Genomic DNA, 19,882 nt, shown 5'->3' with positions numbered 1-19,882 from the left:
TACATACTACCACTAGGAGATATAGATATACCACTGACTAATACATACTACCACTAGGAGATATAGATATACCACTGACTAATACATACTACCACTAGGAGATATAGACATACTGACTAATACATACTACCACTAGGAGATATAGACATACCACTGACTAATACATACTACAACTAGGAGATATAGATATACTAGAACTACCACTAGGATATATAGATATACTGACTAATACATACTACCACTAGGAGATATAGATATACCACTGACTAATACATACTACCACTAGGAGATATAGACATACCACTGACTAATACATACTACCACTAGGAGATATAGACATACCACTGACTAATACATACTACCACTAGGAGATATAGATATACCACTGACTAATACATACTACCACTAGGAGATATAGACATACCACTGACTAATACATACTACCACTAGGAGATATAGACATACTGACTAATACATACTACCACTAGGAGATATAGACATACCACTGACTAATACATACTACAACTAGGAGATATAGATATACTAGAACTACCACTAGGATATATAGATATACTGACTAATACATACTACCACTAGGAGATATAGATATACCACTGACTAATACATACTACTACTAGGAGATATAGATATACCACTGACTAATACATACTACCACTAGGAGATATAGATATACTACTGACTAATACATACTACCACTAGGAGATATAGACATACCACTGACTAATACATACTACCACTAGGAGATATAGATATACCACTGACTAATACATACTACCACTAGGAGATATAGATATACCACTGACTAATACATACTACCACTAGGAGATATAGACATACCACTGACTAATACATACTACCACTAGGAGATATAGACATACCACTGACTAATACATACTACCACTAGGAGATATAGATATACCACTGACTAATACATACTACCACTAGGAGATATAGACATACCACTGACTAATACATACTACCACTAGGAGATATAGATATACTGACTAATACATACTAGAACTACCAATAGGAGATAGACATACTACTCTCTCTCTGTGTGTGTGTGTGTGTGTGTGTGTGTGTGTGTGTGTGTGTGTGTGTGTGTGTGTGTGTGTGTGTATTAATACAGGTAACCAGGTAGTACCATTAACACAGGTAACCAGGTAGTACCATTAACACAGGTAACCAGGTAGTATCATTAATACAGGTAACCAGGTAGTATCATTAATACAGGTAACCAGGTAGTACCATTAATACAGGTAACCAGGTAGTATCTTTAAGACCAGGCTAGTAGGGAACGTGCCAAAACAGCCCGAAAATGTGTATTTTTGAAATATCACACGGCACATATTTAGGATCCTTGGCTAAAAGAACCTCACCCACCATTGGCTTGTAGAACTTAAGGTCTGGGCGGTGCCTCTCGCTCTCTCTCTCTCTGTGTGTTTTACCTGGTTCTGCAGCATGGTGAGCGGAGTCTCTCCCTGTTCCATGGCATCTGGGTCACACAGCCAGCTCTGAGCAGGACGTGTCTGCTTCAGCAACGACAGGTAGGCATGGAACACGTCAGCCTTCACGTTCTCCTCCCGCTCCTACAATCAATACATCAGCCAATACATCAGCCTTCACGTTCTCCTCCCACTCCTACAATCAATACATCAGTCAATACATCAGCCTTCACGTTCTCCTCCCGCTCCTACAATCAATACATCAGCCTTCACGTTCTCCTCCCGCTCCTACAATCAATACATCAGCCTTCACGTTCTCCTCCCGCTCCTACAATCAATACATCAGCCTTCACGTTCTCGTCCCGCTCCTACAATCAATACACCAACCTTCACGTTCTCCTCCCGCTCCTACAATCAATATATCAGCCTTCACATTCTCCTCCCGCTTCTACAATCCACCAATCAATACATCAGCCTTCACGTTCTCCTCCCGCTCCCACAATCTATACATCAGTCAATACATCAGCCTTCACGTTCTCCTCCCGCTCCTACAATCCACCAATCAATACATCAGCCTTCACGTTCTCCTCCCGCTCCTACAATCAATACATCAGTCAATACATCAGCCTTCACGTTCTCCTCCCGCTCCACCAATCAATACATCAGCCTTCACGTTCTCCTCCCGCTCCTACAATCTATACATCAGCCTTCACGTTCTCCTCCTGCTCCTACAATCAATACATCAGCCTTCACGTTCTCCTCCCGCTCCTACAATCAATACATCAGCCTTCACGTTCTCCTCCCGCTCCTACAATCCACCAATCAATACATCAGCCAATACATCAGCCTTCACGTTCTCCTCCCGCTCCTACAATCAATACATCAGTCAATACATCAGCCTTCACGTTCTCCTCCCGCTCCTACAATCAATACACCAACCTTCACATTCTCCTCCCGCTCCTACAATCCAACAATCAATACATCAGCCTTCACGTTCTCCTCCCGCTCCTACAATCCAACAATCAATACATCAGCCTTCACGTTCTCCTCCCGCTCCTACAATCAATACATCAATCAATACGTCAGCCTTCACGTTCTCCTCCCGCTCCTACAATCAATACATCAGTCTTCACGTTCTCCTCCCGCTCCTACAATCCATACATCAGCCTTCACGTTCTCCTCCCGCTCCTACAATCCATACATCAGCCTTCACGTTCTCCTCCCGCTCCTACAATCCACCAATCAATACATCAGCCTTCACGTTCTCCTCCCGCTCCTACAATCAATACATCAGCCTTCACGTTCTCCTCCCGCTCCTACAATCAATACATCAGCCTTCACGTTCTCCTCCCGCTCCTACAATCAATACATCAGCCTTCACGTTCTCCTCCCGCTCCTACAATCCATACATCAGCCTTCAGGTTCTCCTCCCGCTCCTACAAATAATACAGCCTTCACGTTCTCCTCCCGCTCCTACAATCCACCAATCAATACATCAGCCTTTACGTTCTCCTCCCGCTCCTACAATCAATACATCAGCCTTCACGTTCTCCTCCCGCTCCTACAATCCAACAATCAATACATCAGCCTTCACGTTCTCCTCCCGCTCCTACAATCAATACATCAATCAATACGTCAGCCTTCACGTTCTCCTCCCGCTCCTACAATCAATACATCAGCCTTCACGTTCTCCTCCCGCTCCTACAATCCATACATCAGCCTTCACGTTCTCCTCCCGCTCCTACAATCCATACATCAGCCTTCACGTTCTCCTCCCGCTCCTACAATCCACCAATCAATACATCAGCCTTCACGTTCTCCTCCCGCTCCTACAATCAATACATCAGCCTTCACGTTCTCCTCCCGCTCCTACAATCAATACATCAGCCTTCACGTTCTCCTCCCGCTCCTACAATCAATACATCAGCCTTCACGTTCTCCTCCCGCTCCTAAAATCAATACAGCCTTCACGTTCTCCTCCCGCTCCTACAATCCACCAATCAATACATCAGCCTTCACGTTCTCCTCCCGCTCCTACAATCAATACATCAATCAATACGTCAGCCTTCACATTCTCCTCCCGCTCCTACAATGAATACATCAGCCTTCACGTTCTCCTCCCGCTCCTACAATCCATACATCAGCCTTCACGTTCTCCTCCCGCTCCTACAAATAATACAGCCTTCACGTTCTCCTCCCACTCCTACAATCAATACATCAGCCTTCACGTTCTCCTCCCGCTCCTACAATCAATACATCAGCCTTCACGTTCTCCTCCCGCTCCTACAATCAATACATCAGTCAATACATCAGCCTTCACGTTCTCCTCCCGCTCCTACAATCAATACATCAGCCAATACAGCCTTCACGTTCTCCTCCCGCTCCTACAATCAATACATCAGCCAATACATCAGCCTTCACGTTCTCCTCCCGCTCCCACAATCTATACATCAGTCAATACATCAGCCTTCACGTTCTCCTCCCGCTCCTACAATCCACCAATCAATACATCAGCCTTCACGTTCTCCTCCCGCTCCTACAATCCATACATCAGCCTTCACGTTCTCCTCCCGCTCCTACAATCAATATATCAGTCAATACATCAGCCTTCACGTTCTCCTCCCGCTCCACCAATCAATACATCAGCCTTCACGTTCTCCTCCCGCTCCTACAATCAATACATCAATCAATACGTCAGCCTTCACATTCTCCTCCCGCTCCTACAATGAATACATCAATCAATACGTCAGCCTTCACGTTCTCCTCCCGCTCCTACAGTCAATACATCAGCCTTCACGTTCTCCTCCCGCTCCTACAATCAATACATCAGCCTTCACGTTCTCCTCCCGCTCCTACAATCAATACATCAGCCTTCACGTTCTCCTCCCGCTCCTACAATCCATACATCAGCCTTCACGTTCTCCTCCCGCTCCTACAATCAATACATCAGCCTTCACGTTCTCCTCCCGCTCCTACAATCCATACATCAGCCTTCACGTTCTCCTCCCGCTCCTACAATCAATACATCAGCCTTCACGTTCTCCTCCCGCTCCTACAATCAATACATCAACCTTCACGTTCTCCTCCCGCTCCTACAATCCACCAATCAATACATCAGCCTTCACGTTCTCCTCCCGCTCCTACAATCAATACATCAGCCTTCACGTTCTCCTCCCGCTCCTACAATCAATACATCAGCCTTCACGTTCTCCTCCCGCTCCTACAATCCACCAATCAATACATCAGCCTTCACGTTCTCCTCCCGCTCCTACAATCAATACATCAGCCAATCAAATTGTATTGATAAAAGCCCTTTTTGTGACAACTGTTGATATCAAAGTGCTTTTACTTTTTAGTAACTCGGCCTCGACTCAGAGAGCAAACAAACAAACACAAAACAGATGCCCAACGGCTAGGTAAAACTCCCTGGAAGATGTAGACCTAGAGGAGCACAGAGGTAGTGTGTGTGTGTGTGTGTGTGTGCCTTGAAGCGGGCGATGAGCGCGGGCGACACGGTCCGGTAGAACTCAGGCAGCATCTCGTGGCGTGTGCTGACCACGGCGTCCAGACACTTGGCGGCCGCACGGCGAACCTTCCAGCTCATGTCGTCGTCGTCGCTGTACTCGTCATCACTTCCTGTAAAAATTTTTTAAAAAAGGTCAGAGGTCAAAGGGCGGTGGGAATGTGAGGTTAGATAATAACTGCTGCTAGACTGTGTTAAGTATTAGAACGAATGACAATAGTTACATTAGCTGGTAGAAAACACCAACATCTCAAACACAGGTTACACACAGCACAGCTACTAGTCTAGAGCGACCACCTGACGACCACATCTCAAACACAGGTTACACACAGCACAGCTACTAGTCTAGAGAGACCACCTGGCTACCACCTGACAACCACCTGACTACCACATCTCAAACACAGGTTACACACAGCACATCTACTAGTCTAGAGCGACCACCTGACTACCACCTCACGACCACCTGACAACCACATCTCAAACACAGGTTACACACAGCACAGCTACTAGTCTAGAGCGACCACCTGACTACCACCTCACGACCACCTGACTACCATCCTGACTACCACCTCACGACCACCTGACAACCACATCTCAAACACAGGTTACACACAGCACATCTACTAATCTAGAGAGACCACCTGACTACCACCTCACGACCACCTGACTACCACCTCACGACCACCTGACTACCACATCTCAAACACAGGTTACACACAGCACATCTACTAATCTAGAGCGACCACCTGACTACCACCTCACGACCACCTGACGACCACATCTCAAACACAGGTTACACACAGCACATCTACTAATCTAGAGAGACCACCTGACTACCACCTCACGACCACCTGACTACCATCCTGACTACCACCTCACGACCACCTGACTACCACCTCACGACCACCTGACGACCACATCTCAAACACAGGTTACACACAGCACATCTACTAATCTAGAGAGACCACCTGACGACCACCTGACTACCACCTCACGACCACCCGACTACCACATCTTAAACATTAGGTTACACACAGCACATCTACTAGTCTAGAGCGACAACCTGACGACCACCTGACTACCACCTCACGACCACCCGACAACCACCTGACTACCACATCTTAAACAGAGGTTACACACAGCACATCTACTAGTCTAGAGCGACCACCTGACTACCACATCTCAAACACAGGTTACACACAGCACATCTACTAGTCTAGAGAGACCACCTGACTACCACATCTTAAACAGAGGTTACACACAGCACATCTACTAGTCTAGAGCGACCACCTGGTTACCACCCGACAACCACCTGACTACCACATCTTAAACAGAGGTTACACACAGCACATCTACTAGTCTAGAGCGACCACCTGACTACCACATCTCAAACACAGGTTACACACAGCACATCTACTAGTCTAGAGCGACCACCTGGTTACCACCTGACAACCACCTGACTACCACATCTTAAACAGAGGTTACACACAGCACATCTACTAGTCTAGAGCGACCACCTGGTTACCACCCGACTGCCACCTTACTACCATCCTGACTACCACCTGACAACCACATCTCAAACAGGTTACACACAGCACATCTACTAGTCTAGAGAGACAACCTGACGACCACCTGACGACCACAAACAATACTGTCATCACATGGTTGTTCCAGGGCCTAACCTCAAATCCTTCCAATGAGATTTGACCTGTGAAGTTTGACAGAGATACACTCAATCATCACAGACTAGGAGGCTAGTCCCAACACTGTGCTGCCCTGGGCCTGATGAGGCTAGTCCCAACACTGTACTGCCCTGGGCCTGATGAGACCACGAGGCTAGTCCCAGCACTGTGCTGCCCTGTGCCTGATGAGACTAGTCCCAACACTGTGCTGCCCTGGGCCTGATGAGGCTAGTCCCAACACTGTGCTGCCCTGGGCCTGATGAGGCTAGTCCCAACACTGTGCTGCCATGGGCCTGATGAGGCTAGTCCCAACACTGTACTGCCCTGGGCCTGATGAGACCACGAGGCTAGTCCCAGCACTGTGCTGCCCTGTGCCTGATGAGGCTAGTCCCTACACTGTGCTACCCTGGGCCTGATGAGGCCACGAGGCTAGTCCCAGCACTGTGCTGCCCTGTGCCTGATGAGGCTAGTCCCAACACTGTGCTACCCTGGGCCTGATGAGGCTAGGAGGCTAGTCCCAACACTGTGCTGCCCTGGGCCTGATGAAGCTAGTCCCAACACTGTACTGCCCTGGGCCTGATGAGACCACGAGGCTAGTCCCAGCACTGTGCTGCCCTGTGCCTGATGAGGCTAGTCCCTACACTGTGCTACCCTGGGCCTGATGAGGCCACGAGGCTAGTCCCTACACTGTGCTACCCTGGGCCTGATGAGGCTAGGAGGCTAGTCCCAACACTGTGCTGCCCTGGGCCTGATGAGGCTAGTCCCAACACTGTGCTGCCCTGGGCCTGATGAGGCTAGTCCCAACACTGTGCTGCCCTGGGCCTGATGAGGCTAGTCCCAACACTGTGCTGCCCTGGGCCTGATGAGGCTAGTCCCAACACTGTGCTACCCTGGGCCTGATGAGGCTAGTCCCAACACTGTGCTACCCTGGGCCTGATGAGGCTAGTCCCAACACTGTGCTGCCCTGGGCCTAATGAGGCTAGTCCCAACACTGCGCTGCCCTGGGCCTGATGAGACTAGTCCCAACACTGTGCTGCCCTGGGCCTGATGAGACTAGTCCCAACACTGTGCTGCCCTGGGCCTGATGAGGCTAGTCCCAACACTGTGCTGCCCTGGGCCTGATGAGACCAGTCCCAACACTGTGCTGCCCTGGGCCTGATGAGACCAGTCCCAACACTGTCCTACCCTGGACCTGATGAGGCTAGTCCCAACACTGTGCTGCCCTGGGCCTGATGAGACTAGGAGGCTAGTCCCAACACTGTGCTGCCCTGGGCCTGATGAGACTAGGAGGCTAGTCCCAACACTGTGCTGCCCTGGGCCTGTTTACAAGCTAGCTACACACAGCCAGCCAGTCAGCACCATTCATTATTAAAGGAAGCAGCCAATAGGAATAAGTAAGAATATGATTTATGGATGACTGGCAAACGGTGCTAAAGCTTAGTGCTGTAGAAGATACGAGCAACACTCCAGGCTCCAAAAAAACACTCGTTGTCAAGAGCCACTTTATAAATGAAATACTTCAGCATTCTGGGAGCATACACTATGGTTGGTGGAGAGACACGACAACCAGAGAGTGTGTGAGTCAGGGAAGAGAGGAGGAAGGAGACAGAGAGGAGGAAGGGGACAGAGAGGAGGAAGGGGGACAGAGAGGAGGAAGGGGACAGAGTGGAGGAAGGGGACAGAGAGGAGGAAGGGGACAGAGAGGAGGAAGGGGAGAGACTCAGCAACACAGTATAAGATGCACCCGCCTGGGAGGAACAGTGTTACAGGAGAAGACTCAGGCGAAAGCTTCAACAAGGTGACATCACAAAAGCCTGTCTGGTCCTCAGTCCTCACACACTGCTAGTGATGACAAGGACAGAGAGCCATCTATCAGCTATAGTAGATGTAATGACAGGAGGCCTGCTGAAAACAGCTAGCATTACCTGCTCCAATAGCAGTCCTCCATTCAGACTGTAGATAATAACATTCAGTCTCATAACAAGGCAAGGAGAGAGACAGAGGGAGGGAGAGAGAGAGGGAGAGAGACAGAGGGGAGACAGAGGGAGGGAGAGAGACAGAGGGGAGACAGAGGGAGGGAGAGAGACAGAGGGGAGACAGAGGGAGGGAGAGAGACAGAGGGGAGACAGAGGGAGGGAGAGAGACAGAGGGGAGACAGAGGGAGGGAGAGAGACAGAGGGGAGACAGAGGGAGGGAGAGAGACAGAGGGGAGACAGAGGGAGGGAGAGAGACAGAGGGAGGGAGACAGAGGGAGGGAGAGAGACAGAGGGAGGGAGACAGAGGGAGGGAGAGAGACAGAGGGAGGGAGAGAGACAGAGGGAGGGAGAGAGACAGAGGGAGGGAGAGAGACAGAGGGAGGGAGAGAGACGGAGGGAGAGAGACAGAGGGAGGGAGAGAGACAGAGGGAGGGAGAGAGACAGAGGGAGGGAGAGAGACAGAGGGAGGGAGAGAGACAGAGGGAGGGAGAGAGACAGAGGGAGGGAGAGAGACAGAGGGAGGGAGAGAGACAGAGGGAGGGAGAGAGACAGAGGGAGGGAGAGAGACAGAGGGAGGGAGAGAGACAGAGGGGAGACAGAGGGGAGACAGAGGGGAGACAGAGGGGAGACAGAGGGAGGGAGAGAGAGAGGGAGGCTGGCTGGCTGCCTTCAATATTTAGTCCATTATTCTATGTTTATTTCACAGTGCTCATGCATGGCCAAGCAACAGATTGTCTTTCTGGCTGAGCTCTTACAGTCAAAGCAACAAACGACACACTAACCGTGTCAGTGCAGTGGGGACTTACAACTGGGGGTTATTCTGCACACAGTAAGACTCCTGAAAATGGAAGACACATTTAATAGATAGAACTAGTTCTAACTTCTCTCACACGGGGGCAGATCGCTGAAGAGACGAGTCCTATAGCTCTCTCCTGAAGTGGTGAAGAGTCATATATATATATATACACACACACACCTCTCCTGAAGTGATGAAGAGTCCTATAGGTCTCTCCTGAAGTGATGAAGAGTCTAGCTATAAATACACATATATATAGGAGATGTGTGTGTGTGTATATATATATATATATATACACATACATATATATACACATACACACACACACACACATCTCCTGAAGTGATGAAGAGTCCTATATTCCTCTTCTTAACAAGTGGAGGAGGTTATTATTAGAGATGTGGCAATACCTTTCTTGATTGTCCCTGAGGGGGATGTAAATAAAGGTGTAAAACCTTGATAGCAGGCTGATAGCAGGCTGATAGCAGGCTGATAGCAGGCTGATAGCAGGCTGATAGTAGGCTGATAGCAGGCTGATAGCAGGCTGATAGCAGGCTGAGAGTAGGCTGATAGCAGGCTGATAGCAGGCTGAGAGTAGGCTGAGAGTAGGCTGATAGCAGGCTGATAGCAGGCTGATAGCAGGCTGATAGCAGGCTGATAGCAGGCTGATAGCAGGCTGATAGCAGGCTGATAGCAGGCTGATAGCAGGCTGAGAGTAGGCTGATAGCAGGCTGATAGCAGGCTGATAGCAGGCTTGGGCGGTATACAGATTGTCATACCGTTCATCTGCCATCCCGGGATTTACACTATTACCGACATAGCACACAAGGGGGCGCTAAAAAGAAAAGCCCATTGGGTCTCTGCTACCAGAATGCTAACAGAATTAGGACAAGTAATAGCGAAATCACATCTCTAAATGCTAAGGAGCGCAAACGAGCATAAACTAAATTGCGAAGACGGGCAAACCCAGCTCATAAAAGTTATACAAGCATAGCTAGTTACAAGTATAGCTAGTAGCTACCCAATGTAAAGTAACAAGCATAGCTAGTAGCTACCGGATGTAGAGTTATACAAGTATAGCTAGTAGCTACCCAATGTAGCAAGCATAGCTAGTAGCTACCCAATGTAAAGTAACACAAGCAAAGCTAGTGGCTACCGGATGTAAAGTTACACAAGCATAGCTAGTAGCTACCGGATGTAAAGTAACACAAGCATAGCTAGTAGCTACCGGATGTAAAGTTACACAAGCATAGCTAGTAGCTACCGGATGTAAAGTTATACAAGCATAGCTAGTAGCTACCCAATGTAGCAAGCATAGCTAGTAGCTACCCAATGTAAAGTTACACAAGCATAGCTAGTAGCTACCGGATGTAAAGTTACAAGCATAGCTAGTAGCTACCGGATGTAAAGTTACACAAGCATAGCTAGTAGCTACCGGATGTAAAGTTACAAGCATAGCTAGTAGCTACCGGATGTAAAGTTACAAGCATAGCTAGTAGCTACCGGATGTAAAGTTACACAAGTATAGCTAGTAGCTACCCTTATGTAAAGTTATACAAGCATAGCTAGTAGCTACCGGATGTAAAGTTACACAAGTATAGCTAGTAGCTACCCGATGTAAAGTTACACAAGTATAGCTAGTAGCTACCGGATGTAAAGTTACACAAGTATAGCTAGTAGCTACCCGATGTAAAGTTACACAAGTATAGCTAGTAGCTACCGGATGTAAAGTTACAAGCATAGCTAGTAGCTCCTGGATGTCATTTTCGGTGAGTGTGGACATTTACAAGCAAGAGAGAATTTTTTTTGCAAATGAACAAATTTGTGACGCATGCTTTTCTGAAAGAAGAGCATCATGTGCACACGGAGCAGAGGGGAGAAGAACGGAGGAGAGACAACACACTAGGCAGGAAGCACAGGGACAAAATGGCCGCTGTTCAGAAACCTCCAGAGCTCTGTGACTTCTGGCAGAAAGACATTAGAAGATATCTGATGGTAAACATCTAGTAGTGAATTCCATCTAGTAGTGAATTCCATCTAGTAGTGAATTCCATCTAGTAGTGAATTCCACCTAGTAGTGAATTCCATCTAGTAGTGAATTCCATCTAGTAGTGAATTCCACCTAGTAGTGAATTCCATCTAGTAGTGAATTCCATCTAGTAGTGAATTCCATCTAGTAGTGAATTCCACCTAGTAGTGAATTCCATCTAGTAGTGAATTCCATCTAGTAGTGAATTCCATCTAGTAGTGAATTCCATCTAGTAGTGAATTCCATCTAGTAGTGAATTCCATCTAGTAGTGAATTCCATCTAGTAGTGAATTCCATCTAGTAGTGAATTCCATCTAGTAGTGAATTCCATCTAGTAGTGAATTCCATCTAGTAGTGAATTCCATCTAGTAGTGAATTCCATCAATTCCATCTAGTAGTGAATTCCATCTAGTAGTGAATTCCATCTAGTAGTGAATTCCATCTAGTAGTGAATTCCATCTAGTAGTGAATTCCATCCAGTAGTGAATTCCATCTAGTAGTGAATTCCTTCTAGTAGTGAATTCCATCCCAAGTGTAACTTTATCACCTGACGTGCTGCACAACAGAGACTCGGAGACTCAAAACACAGAACTCTACGGACTCAACCGGCTCCCTCTTTCTCCTGTTGTGCCTTTTTTCTTTTACAAAAACACCTGACTGGTTTAACTGTTCTGGGGAACGAATGGAAAACAATGTGTCAGGTGAAATGAAGAAGGACATCTGCTTGATCTCCTAACGCCTTGAACAAGTTGACTGTAGGTGTTAACTAGCAGCTACAGACAATCACATTTATAAAAAAATATATTAAAAAAGAATTGACGGTATTGAAAAAAACTATCCTGTGGCTATTTACAAATACGATATACCACCAAAAAACTAGTTGATAATCTGAACGAGACTAACCTGGATAAATAAATAAACCTGAGGTTGAATGACCATGAGCTCTCACAGTACCTTGAGTGTGTGTGGTGTGTGAGAGAGTGTGAGAGAGTGTGTGTGTGTGGTGTGTGTGTGTGGTGTGTGAGAGAGTGTGTGTGTGTGTGTGAGAGAGTGTGAGAGAGTGTGTGTGTGTGTGTGTCTGTGAGAGAGTGTGAGAGAGTGTGTGAGAGAGTGTGAGAGAGTGTGAGAGAGTGTGTGTGTGTGTGTGTGGTGTGTGAGAGTGTGTGAGAGAGTGTGAGAGTGTGTGTGTGTGAGAGAGTGTGTGTGTGTGTGGTGTGTGAGAGGAGAGAGTGTGTGTGTGTGTGTGTGTGTGTGTGTGTGTGTGTGTGTGTGTGTGTGTGTGTGTGTGTGTGTGTGTGTGTGGTGTGTGAGAGAGTGTGAGAGTGTGTGTGGTGTGTGAGAGAGTGTGTATGTGTGAGAGAGAGAGAGTTTACCTTGATAGTCTTCGTCTGCTCCGTCGGCATCCATGGCATTCTCATCTTCATCCTCGTCATCGTAGTTATAGTTGGGGTCGTAGGTCAAATACTTCAGACAGATGCTGATGACAGTGCCCACATGTGGATACACCTCCTTTGGACACCTGGGGAGAGAGAGAGATTGAAAAGTCCTTCATGGTTGAGTTGCGTTTAGTTTCCACTAATGAAGACTCCCATCTCTCAGCCTTTCTTCTCCTCGTGGTAATCTGGGAGGACAGACAGCACCACAGTCATCTCCCAACACTAGTTCTCCCTCTCTACCATCTCTCAGCCTTTCTTCTCCTCGTGGTAATCTGGGAGGACAGACAGCAGCACAGTCATCTCCCAACACTAGTTCTCCCTCTCTACCATCTCTCAGCCTTTCTTCTCCTCGTGGTAATCTGGGAGGACAGACAGCACCACAGTCATCTCCCAACACTAGTTCTCCCTCTCTACCATCTCTCAGCCTTTCTTCTCCTCGTGGTAATCTGGGGAGGACAGACAGCACCACAGTCATCTCCCAACACTAGTTCTCCCTCTCTACCATCTCTCAGCCTTTCTTCTCCTCGTGGTAATCTGGGGAGGACAGACAGCAGCACAGTCATCTCCCAACACTAGTTCTCCCTCTCTACCATCTCTCAGCCTTTCTTCTCCTAAATGGTAATCTGGGGAGGACGGACAGCACCACAGTCATCTCCCAACACTAGTTCTCCCTCTCTACCATCTCTCAGCCTTTCTTCTCCTCGTGGTAATCTGGGGAGGACGGACAGCACCACAGTCATCTCCCAACACTAGTTCTCCCTCTCTACCATCTCTCAGCCTTTCTTCTCCTAAATGGTAATCTGGGGAGGACGGACAGCACCACAGTCATCTCCCAACACTAGTTCTCCCTCTCTACCATCTCTCAGCCTTTCTTCTCCTCGTGGTAATCTGGGGAGGACAGAGAGCACCACAGTCATCTCCCAACACTAGTTCTCCCTCTCTACCATCTCTCAGCCTTTCTTCTCCTCGTGGTAATCTGGGGAGGACAGACAGCACCACAGTCATCTCCCAACACTAGTTCTCCCTCTCTACCATCTCTCAGCCTTTCTTCTCCTCGTGGTAATCTGGGGAGGACAGACAGCACCACAGTCATCTCCCAACACTAGTTCTCCCTCTCTACCATCTCTCAGCCTTTCTTCTCCTCGTGGTAATCTGGGGAGGACAGACAGCACCACAGTCATCTCCCAACACTAGTTCTCCCTCTCTACCATCTCTCAGCCTTTCTTCTCCTCGTGGTAATCTGGGGAGGACAGACAGCACCACAGTCATCTCCCAACACTAGTTCTCCCTCTCTACCATCTCTCAGCCTTTCTTCTCCTCGTGGTAATCTGGGGAGGACGGACAGCACCACAGTCATCTCCCAACACTAGTTCTCCCTCTCTACCATCTCTCAGCCTTTCTTCTCCTCGTGGTAATCTGGGGAGGACAGACAGCAGCACAGTCATCTCCCAACACTAGTTCTCCCTCTCTACCATCTCTCAGCCTTTCTTCTCCTCGTGGTAATCTGGGGAGGACGGACAGCACCACAGTCATCTCCCAACACTAGTTCTCCCTCTCTACCATCTCTCAGCCTTTCTTCTCCTCGTGGTAATCTGGGGAGGACAGACAGCACCACAGTCATCTCCCAACACTAGTTCTCCCTCTCTACCATCTCTCAGCCTTTCTTCTCCTCGTGGTAATCTGGGGAGGACAGACAGCAGCACAGTCATCTCCCAACACTAGTTCTCCCTCTCTACCATCTCTCAGCCTTTCTTCTCCTCGTGGTAATCTGGGGAGGACAGACAGCAGCACAGTCATCTCCCAACACTAGTTCTCCCTCTCTACCATCTCTCAGCCTTTCTTCTCCTCGTGGTAATCTGGGGAGGACGGACAGCACCACAGTCATCTCCCAACACTAGTTCTCCCTCTCTACCATCTCTCAGCCTTTCTTCTCCTCGTGGTAATCTGGGGAGGACAGACAGCAGCACAGTCATCTCCCAACACTAGTTCTCCCTCTCTACCATCTCTCAGACTTTCTTCTCCTCGTGGTAATCTGGGGAGGACAGACAGCACCACAGTCATCTCCCAACACTAGTTCTCCCTCTCTACCATCTCTCAGCCTTTCTTCTCCTCGTGGTAATCTGGGGAGGACAGACAGCACCACAGTCATCTCCCAACACTAGTTCTCCCTCTCTACCATCTCTCAGCCTTTCTTCTCCTCGTGGTAATCTGGGGAGGACAGACAGCAGCACAGTCATCTCCCAACACTAGTTCTCCCTCTCTACCATCTCTCAGCCTCTCTTCTCCTCGTGGTAATCTGGGGAGGACAGACAGCACCACAGTCATCTCCCAACACTAGTTCTCCCTCTCTACCATCTCTCAGCCTTTCTTCTCCTCGTGGTAATCTGGGGAGGACAGACAGCACCACAGTCATCTCCCAACACTAGTTCTCCCTCTCTACCATCTCTCAGCCTTTCTTCTCCTCGTGGTAATCTGGGAGGACAGACAGCAGCACAGTCATCTCCCAACACTAGTTCTCCCTCTCTACCATCTCTCAGCCTTTCTTCTCCTCGTGGTAATCTGGGGAGGACAGACAGCAGCACAGTCATCTCCCAACACTAGTTCTCCCTCTCTACCATCTCTCAGCCTTTCTTCTCCTCGTGGTAATCTGGGGAGGACAGACAGCACCACAGTCATCTCCCAACACTAGTTCTCCCTCTCTACCATCTCTCAGACTTTCTTCTCCTCGTGGTAATCTGGGAGGACAGACAGCAGCACAGTCATCTCCCAACACTAGTTCTCCCTCTCTCCCAAACACTTGTTTGATATAATCCATAAAAGGCACCAGATAAACCGGATGAAAGGGCTTCTCATCACAGAAACAGTGGGAGGCTAAACGTAGACGAGGAGAGAGACGAGAGCATCCAATCACAACACAGGTCAACCCACTTTAGGGTGGACGTGAATAAATTACCCACGTTCACTGAGAATTCCGGGATTCATTCTTTTTCCTGTCGTTCTGTGTTTCTCTGGACATAAAAACAAATACCCCTTGGCTAACTCTGAAGACGTTTAAAAAAAAAATAGGACGCGTGTCTCTCTCTCTCACCTCCTGACGAAGGACTCGAAGGCCTGGATGCAGTATTCTCTCAGCTCATCGTCGTCTATGTTACAGAACTTCACCACCAGAGGAATGATCTTCTCCAAGTACTCACCTGAGGACACACACGGACACACACACACACATTAAAAATTCCATTCAAACTGAATGTTAGCTGTCACTCCATTAGTAACAGCTTCATATTCTTTCATCTAAAAATGGGACATGAAGGGAAGTAAGCCTCAGACTTTAAAAAGAAGCCCAGAACCCACTGAGAAGAGCAAATTACAAGTTACAGCTAGATAAAGGCTTTTGTGTTTTTTTTAAGCAAAATTGTAGAGCGAGCTCTTTCAAGATGACAAGAAAAGTTAATTAAAAACAGGGGATGGCAGGATATGGAGAGAGACCGGCGGGAGAGCGAGGAGACAAATAGTTTTGGGAGTGCTGCTCTTCACTGAAGTAATCTTGCACATCTTAAATCACTGCCGTCCCTGGCTCATCAAACACAGCGTGTGATTGGTTGATGGGGTGGGAGAAAAGAGAGAGAGAAAAAGAGGAGCTAGGCTAGCCTCAACGACTTCTCTCTCTCTCCATTTCCCTCCACAAAAACACTCTCCTTCCTCCACTCTTCCAGAGAGAGGAGAAAGTGACAGATTGACAGGTAAATAAGGACAGAAAGAGGAGACTCTCCCGTCTCCTGTCAAACTGTCACGTCCCAGACCAGAAGTAATGGCTTCTCTCAAACATCAAGGAGACAATGACTTCCTTCGGGGGTTATTCTTTAAAAAAAAGAAGAAGTCAAATGGAAATGGCTACCTTCCTCTAAACACTAGGCTACCCTGTCTCTAAGTTATTTTACCTTTATTTAACTAGTCAGTTAAGAACAAGGCCACCACCCGCCTCCGACCGCCAGGCCACTAACCGCTAGGCTACCCCGCCTCTAACCACTAGGCCACCCCCCGCCTCCGACCACCAGGCAACTAACCGCTAGGCTACCCCGCTTCTAACCACTAGGCCACCCCCCGCCTCCGACCACCAGGCAACTAACCGCTAGGCTACCCCGCCTCTAACCACTAGGCCACCCCCCGCCTCCGACCGCCAGGCCACTAACCGCTAGGCTACCCCGCCTCTAACCACTAGGCCACCCCCCGCCTCCGACCACCAGGCCACTAACAGCTAGGCTACCCCGCCTCTAACCACTAGGCCACCCCCCGCCTCCGACCGCCAGGCCACTAACCGCTAGGCTACCCCGCCTCTAACCACTAGGCCACCCCCCGCCTCTGACCGCCAGGCCACTAACCGCTAGGCTACCCCGCCTCTAACCACTAGGCTACCCCGCCTCTAACCACTAGGCCACCCCCCGCCTCTAACCACTAGGCCACCCCCCGCCTCCGACCGCCAGGCCACTAACCGCTAGGCTACCCCGCCTCTAACCACTAGGCCACCCCCCGCCTCCGACCGCCAGGCCACTAACCGTTAGGCTACCCCGCCTCTAACCACTAGGCCACCCCCCGCCTCCGACCGCCAGGCCACTAACCGCTAGGCTACCCCGCCTCTGACCGCTAGGCCACCCCCCGTCTCCGACAGCCAGGCCACTAACCGCTAGGCCACCCCGCCTCTAACCGCTAGGCCACCTTCCTCTAACCACTAGGCTACCCTCCTCTAACCACTAGGCTACCCTGCCTCTAACCACTAGGCTACCCTGCCTCTAACCACTAGGCTACCCTGCCTCTAACCACTAGGCTACCCTGCCTCTAACCACTAGGCTACCCCGCCTCTAACCACTAGGCTACCCCGCCTCTAACCACTAGGCTACCCCGCCTCTAACCACTAGGCTACCCCGCCTCTAACCACTAGGCTACCCCGCCTCTAACCACTAGGCTACCCCGCCTCTAACCACTAGGCTACCCCGCCTCTAACCACTAGGCTACCCCGCCTCTAACCACTAGGCTACCCCGCCTCTAACCACTAGGCTACCCCGCCTCTAACCACTAAGCTACCCCGCCTCTAACCACTAAGCTACCCCGCCTCTAACCACTAGGCTACCCCGCCTCTAACCACTAGGCTACCCCGCCTCTAACCACTAGGCTACCCCGCCTCTAAACACTAGGCTACCCCGCCTCTAACCACTAAGCTACCCCGCCTCTAACCACTAAGCTACCCCGCCTCTAACCACTAGGCTACCTGCCTCTAACCACTAAGCTACCCCGCCTCTAACCACTAAGCTACCCCGCCTCTAACCACTAGGCTACCTGCCTCTAACCACTAAGCTACCCCGCCTCTAAACACTAGGCTACCCCGCCTCTAACCACTAGGCTACCCCGCCTCTAACCACTAAGCTACCCCGCCTCTAACCACTAGGCTACCCTGCCTCTAACCACTAGGCTACCCCGCCTCTAACCACTAAGCTACCCCGCCTCTAAACACTAGGCTACCTGCCTCTAACCACTAGGCTACCCTGCCTCTAACCACTAGGCTACCTGCCTCTAACCACTAGGCTACCCTGCCTCTAACCACTAGGCTACCCTGCCTCTAACCACTAGGCTACCCTGCCTCTAACCACTAGGCTACCTGCCTCTAACCACTAGGCTACCCTGCCTCTAACCACTAGGCTACCCTGCCTCTAACCACTAGGCTACCCTTCCTCTAACCACTAGGCTACCCTGCCACCTAAAGAAGGGGTAATTAACTGGGAAAATGTTGGCTAAATTGTTTGACATTTCCAAATATAAAAAAAAAAAGGTCCAAAATGTCCTGAAATTGAAATACTAATTACAGCAGGGTTTCTGTGTCAACCGTTCGACTAGAAAAATGAAAGATATTCCACTACGTTATCAACATTGACTTCTATCGCCTCCCCAGTGTGTCTCCGTGAAACTCACCGATCCGGTGTCCGGCCTGTCTGCTGATGGCTGCGATACACTGGATGTAGGTACGGGTGGTGGACATGGAGTCGTTACGAGACAACTCTGACAGCAGGTGTTCAATCAGGTCCACAAACACCAGGTTCCCACAGGACATGACCAGGTGACCCAGAGCGATGATGGTCCTCTTCCTCACCGCCAGGCGGGGGCTGGTCAGCTGAGGGAGCAGGCAGGACAGGATGGAGGGGTGAAAGTTCACCAGGAGACCACCCTGTCTGTTAGAGGAGAGGGAGAGAGGTTAGCACTATGTTAAGTAGTGTTATGTAGTGTCATCAGGCGGTATGATAGACTACGTAGGGTCTGGTCAGCTGTGGAAGCAGGCAGGACAGGATGGAGGGGTGAAAGTTCACCAGCAGACTAGAGGTTGGCACCAGGAGTGAAAATTAATTCCTGTCCCGTCTTGTCAAATATACTGTACCGTCCTGGTCCAGAAACAGTTACATAACTCCAGAACATTCCTGGACCGTCCCAAACTCATTTTTACAGGCAGAAATCAGAAATACATTTAGATATCCAACTGACTAATAAAGTAATCCAATGACAAAGGGCCATCTATAGTCTATAATGGGTTCAGACCAGCGGTCAGACAGTGGAGAACACACACACACCTGGGTCCAGACCAGCGGTCAGACAGTGGAGAACACACACCAACCTGGGTTCAGACCAGCTGTCAGACAGTGGAGAACACACACACACACACACACCAACCTGGGTCCAGACCAGCGGTCAGACAGTGGAGAACACACACCAACCTGGGTTCAGACCAGCGGTCAGACAGTGGAGAACACACACACACACACACACACCAACCTGGGTCCAGACCAGCGGTCAGACAGTGGAGAACACACACACACACACACACACCAACCTGGGTCCAGACCAGCGGTCAGACAGTGGAGAACACACACACACACACCAACCTGGGCCCAGACCAACAGTCAGACAGTGGAGAACACACACACCAGCAGTCA

General features: G+C 49.4%; 1 protein-coding gene across 9 annotated transcripts in view; it reads right to left on the bottom strand.

Annotated features, from left to right (window-relative positions):
* The window catches only part of LOC110516816 (cullin-associated NEDD8-dissociated protein 1), a 63,399-nt gene that overhangs the window by 20,841 nt on the left and 22,676 nt on the right, over positions 1 to 19,882 (bottom strand). For 4 of the 9 annotated variants that reach the window (XR_016493833.1, XR_016493834.1, XM_090228944.1 and 1 more), the window contains exons 5-9: positions 18,870 to 19,126; positions 15,997 to 16,102; positions 12,846 to 12,991; positions 4,951 to 5,102; positions 1,470 to 1,610 (exon numbers count right to left, since the gene is read on the bottom strand). Coding sequence is in view for 6 of the 9 variants with exons in the window: in XM_090228944.1 (XP_090085070.1) it covers positions 1,470 to 1,610; positions 4,951 to 5,102; positions 12,846 to 12,991; positions 15,997 to 16,102; positions 18,870 to 19,126 (802 nt within the window). In the remaining 3 variants the exon portion in view is untranslated. Of the gene's footprint in view, positions 1 to 1,469; positions 1,611 to 2,405; positions 2,427 to 4,165; positions 4,187 to 4,950; positions 5,103 to 12,845; positions 12,992 to 15,996; positions 16,103 to 18,869; positions 19,127 to 19,882 lie in introns of all 9 variants that reach the window. The other 5 variants (XR_016493832.1, XM_090228941.1, XM_090228946.1 and 2 more) reach the window with 3 other exon arrangements.

This window comes from Oncorhynchus mykiss, unplaced genomic scaffold (assembly GCF_057628025.1).
Source record: "Oncorhynchus mykiss isolate SJ-2025 unplaced genomic scaffold, ASM5762802v1 scaffold106, whole genome shotgun sequence".
NCBI lineage: Eukaryota > Metazoa > Chordata > Actinopteri > Salmoniformes > Salmonidae > Oncorhynchus > Oncorhynchus mykiss.
Note: the sequence above shows the minus strand (reverse complement) of the source record. Positions and strands in the feature narration are given on the sequence as shown.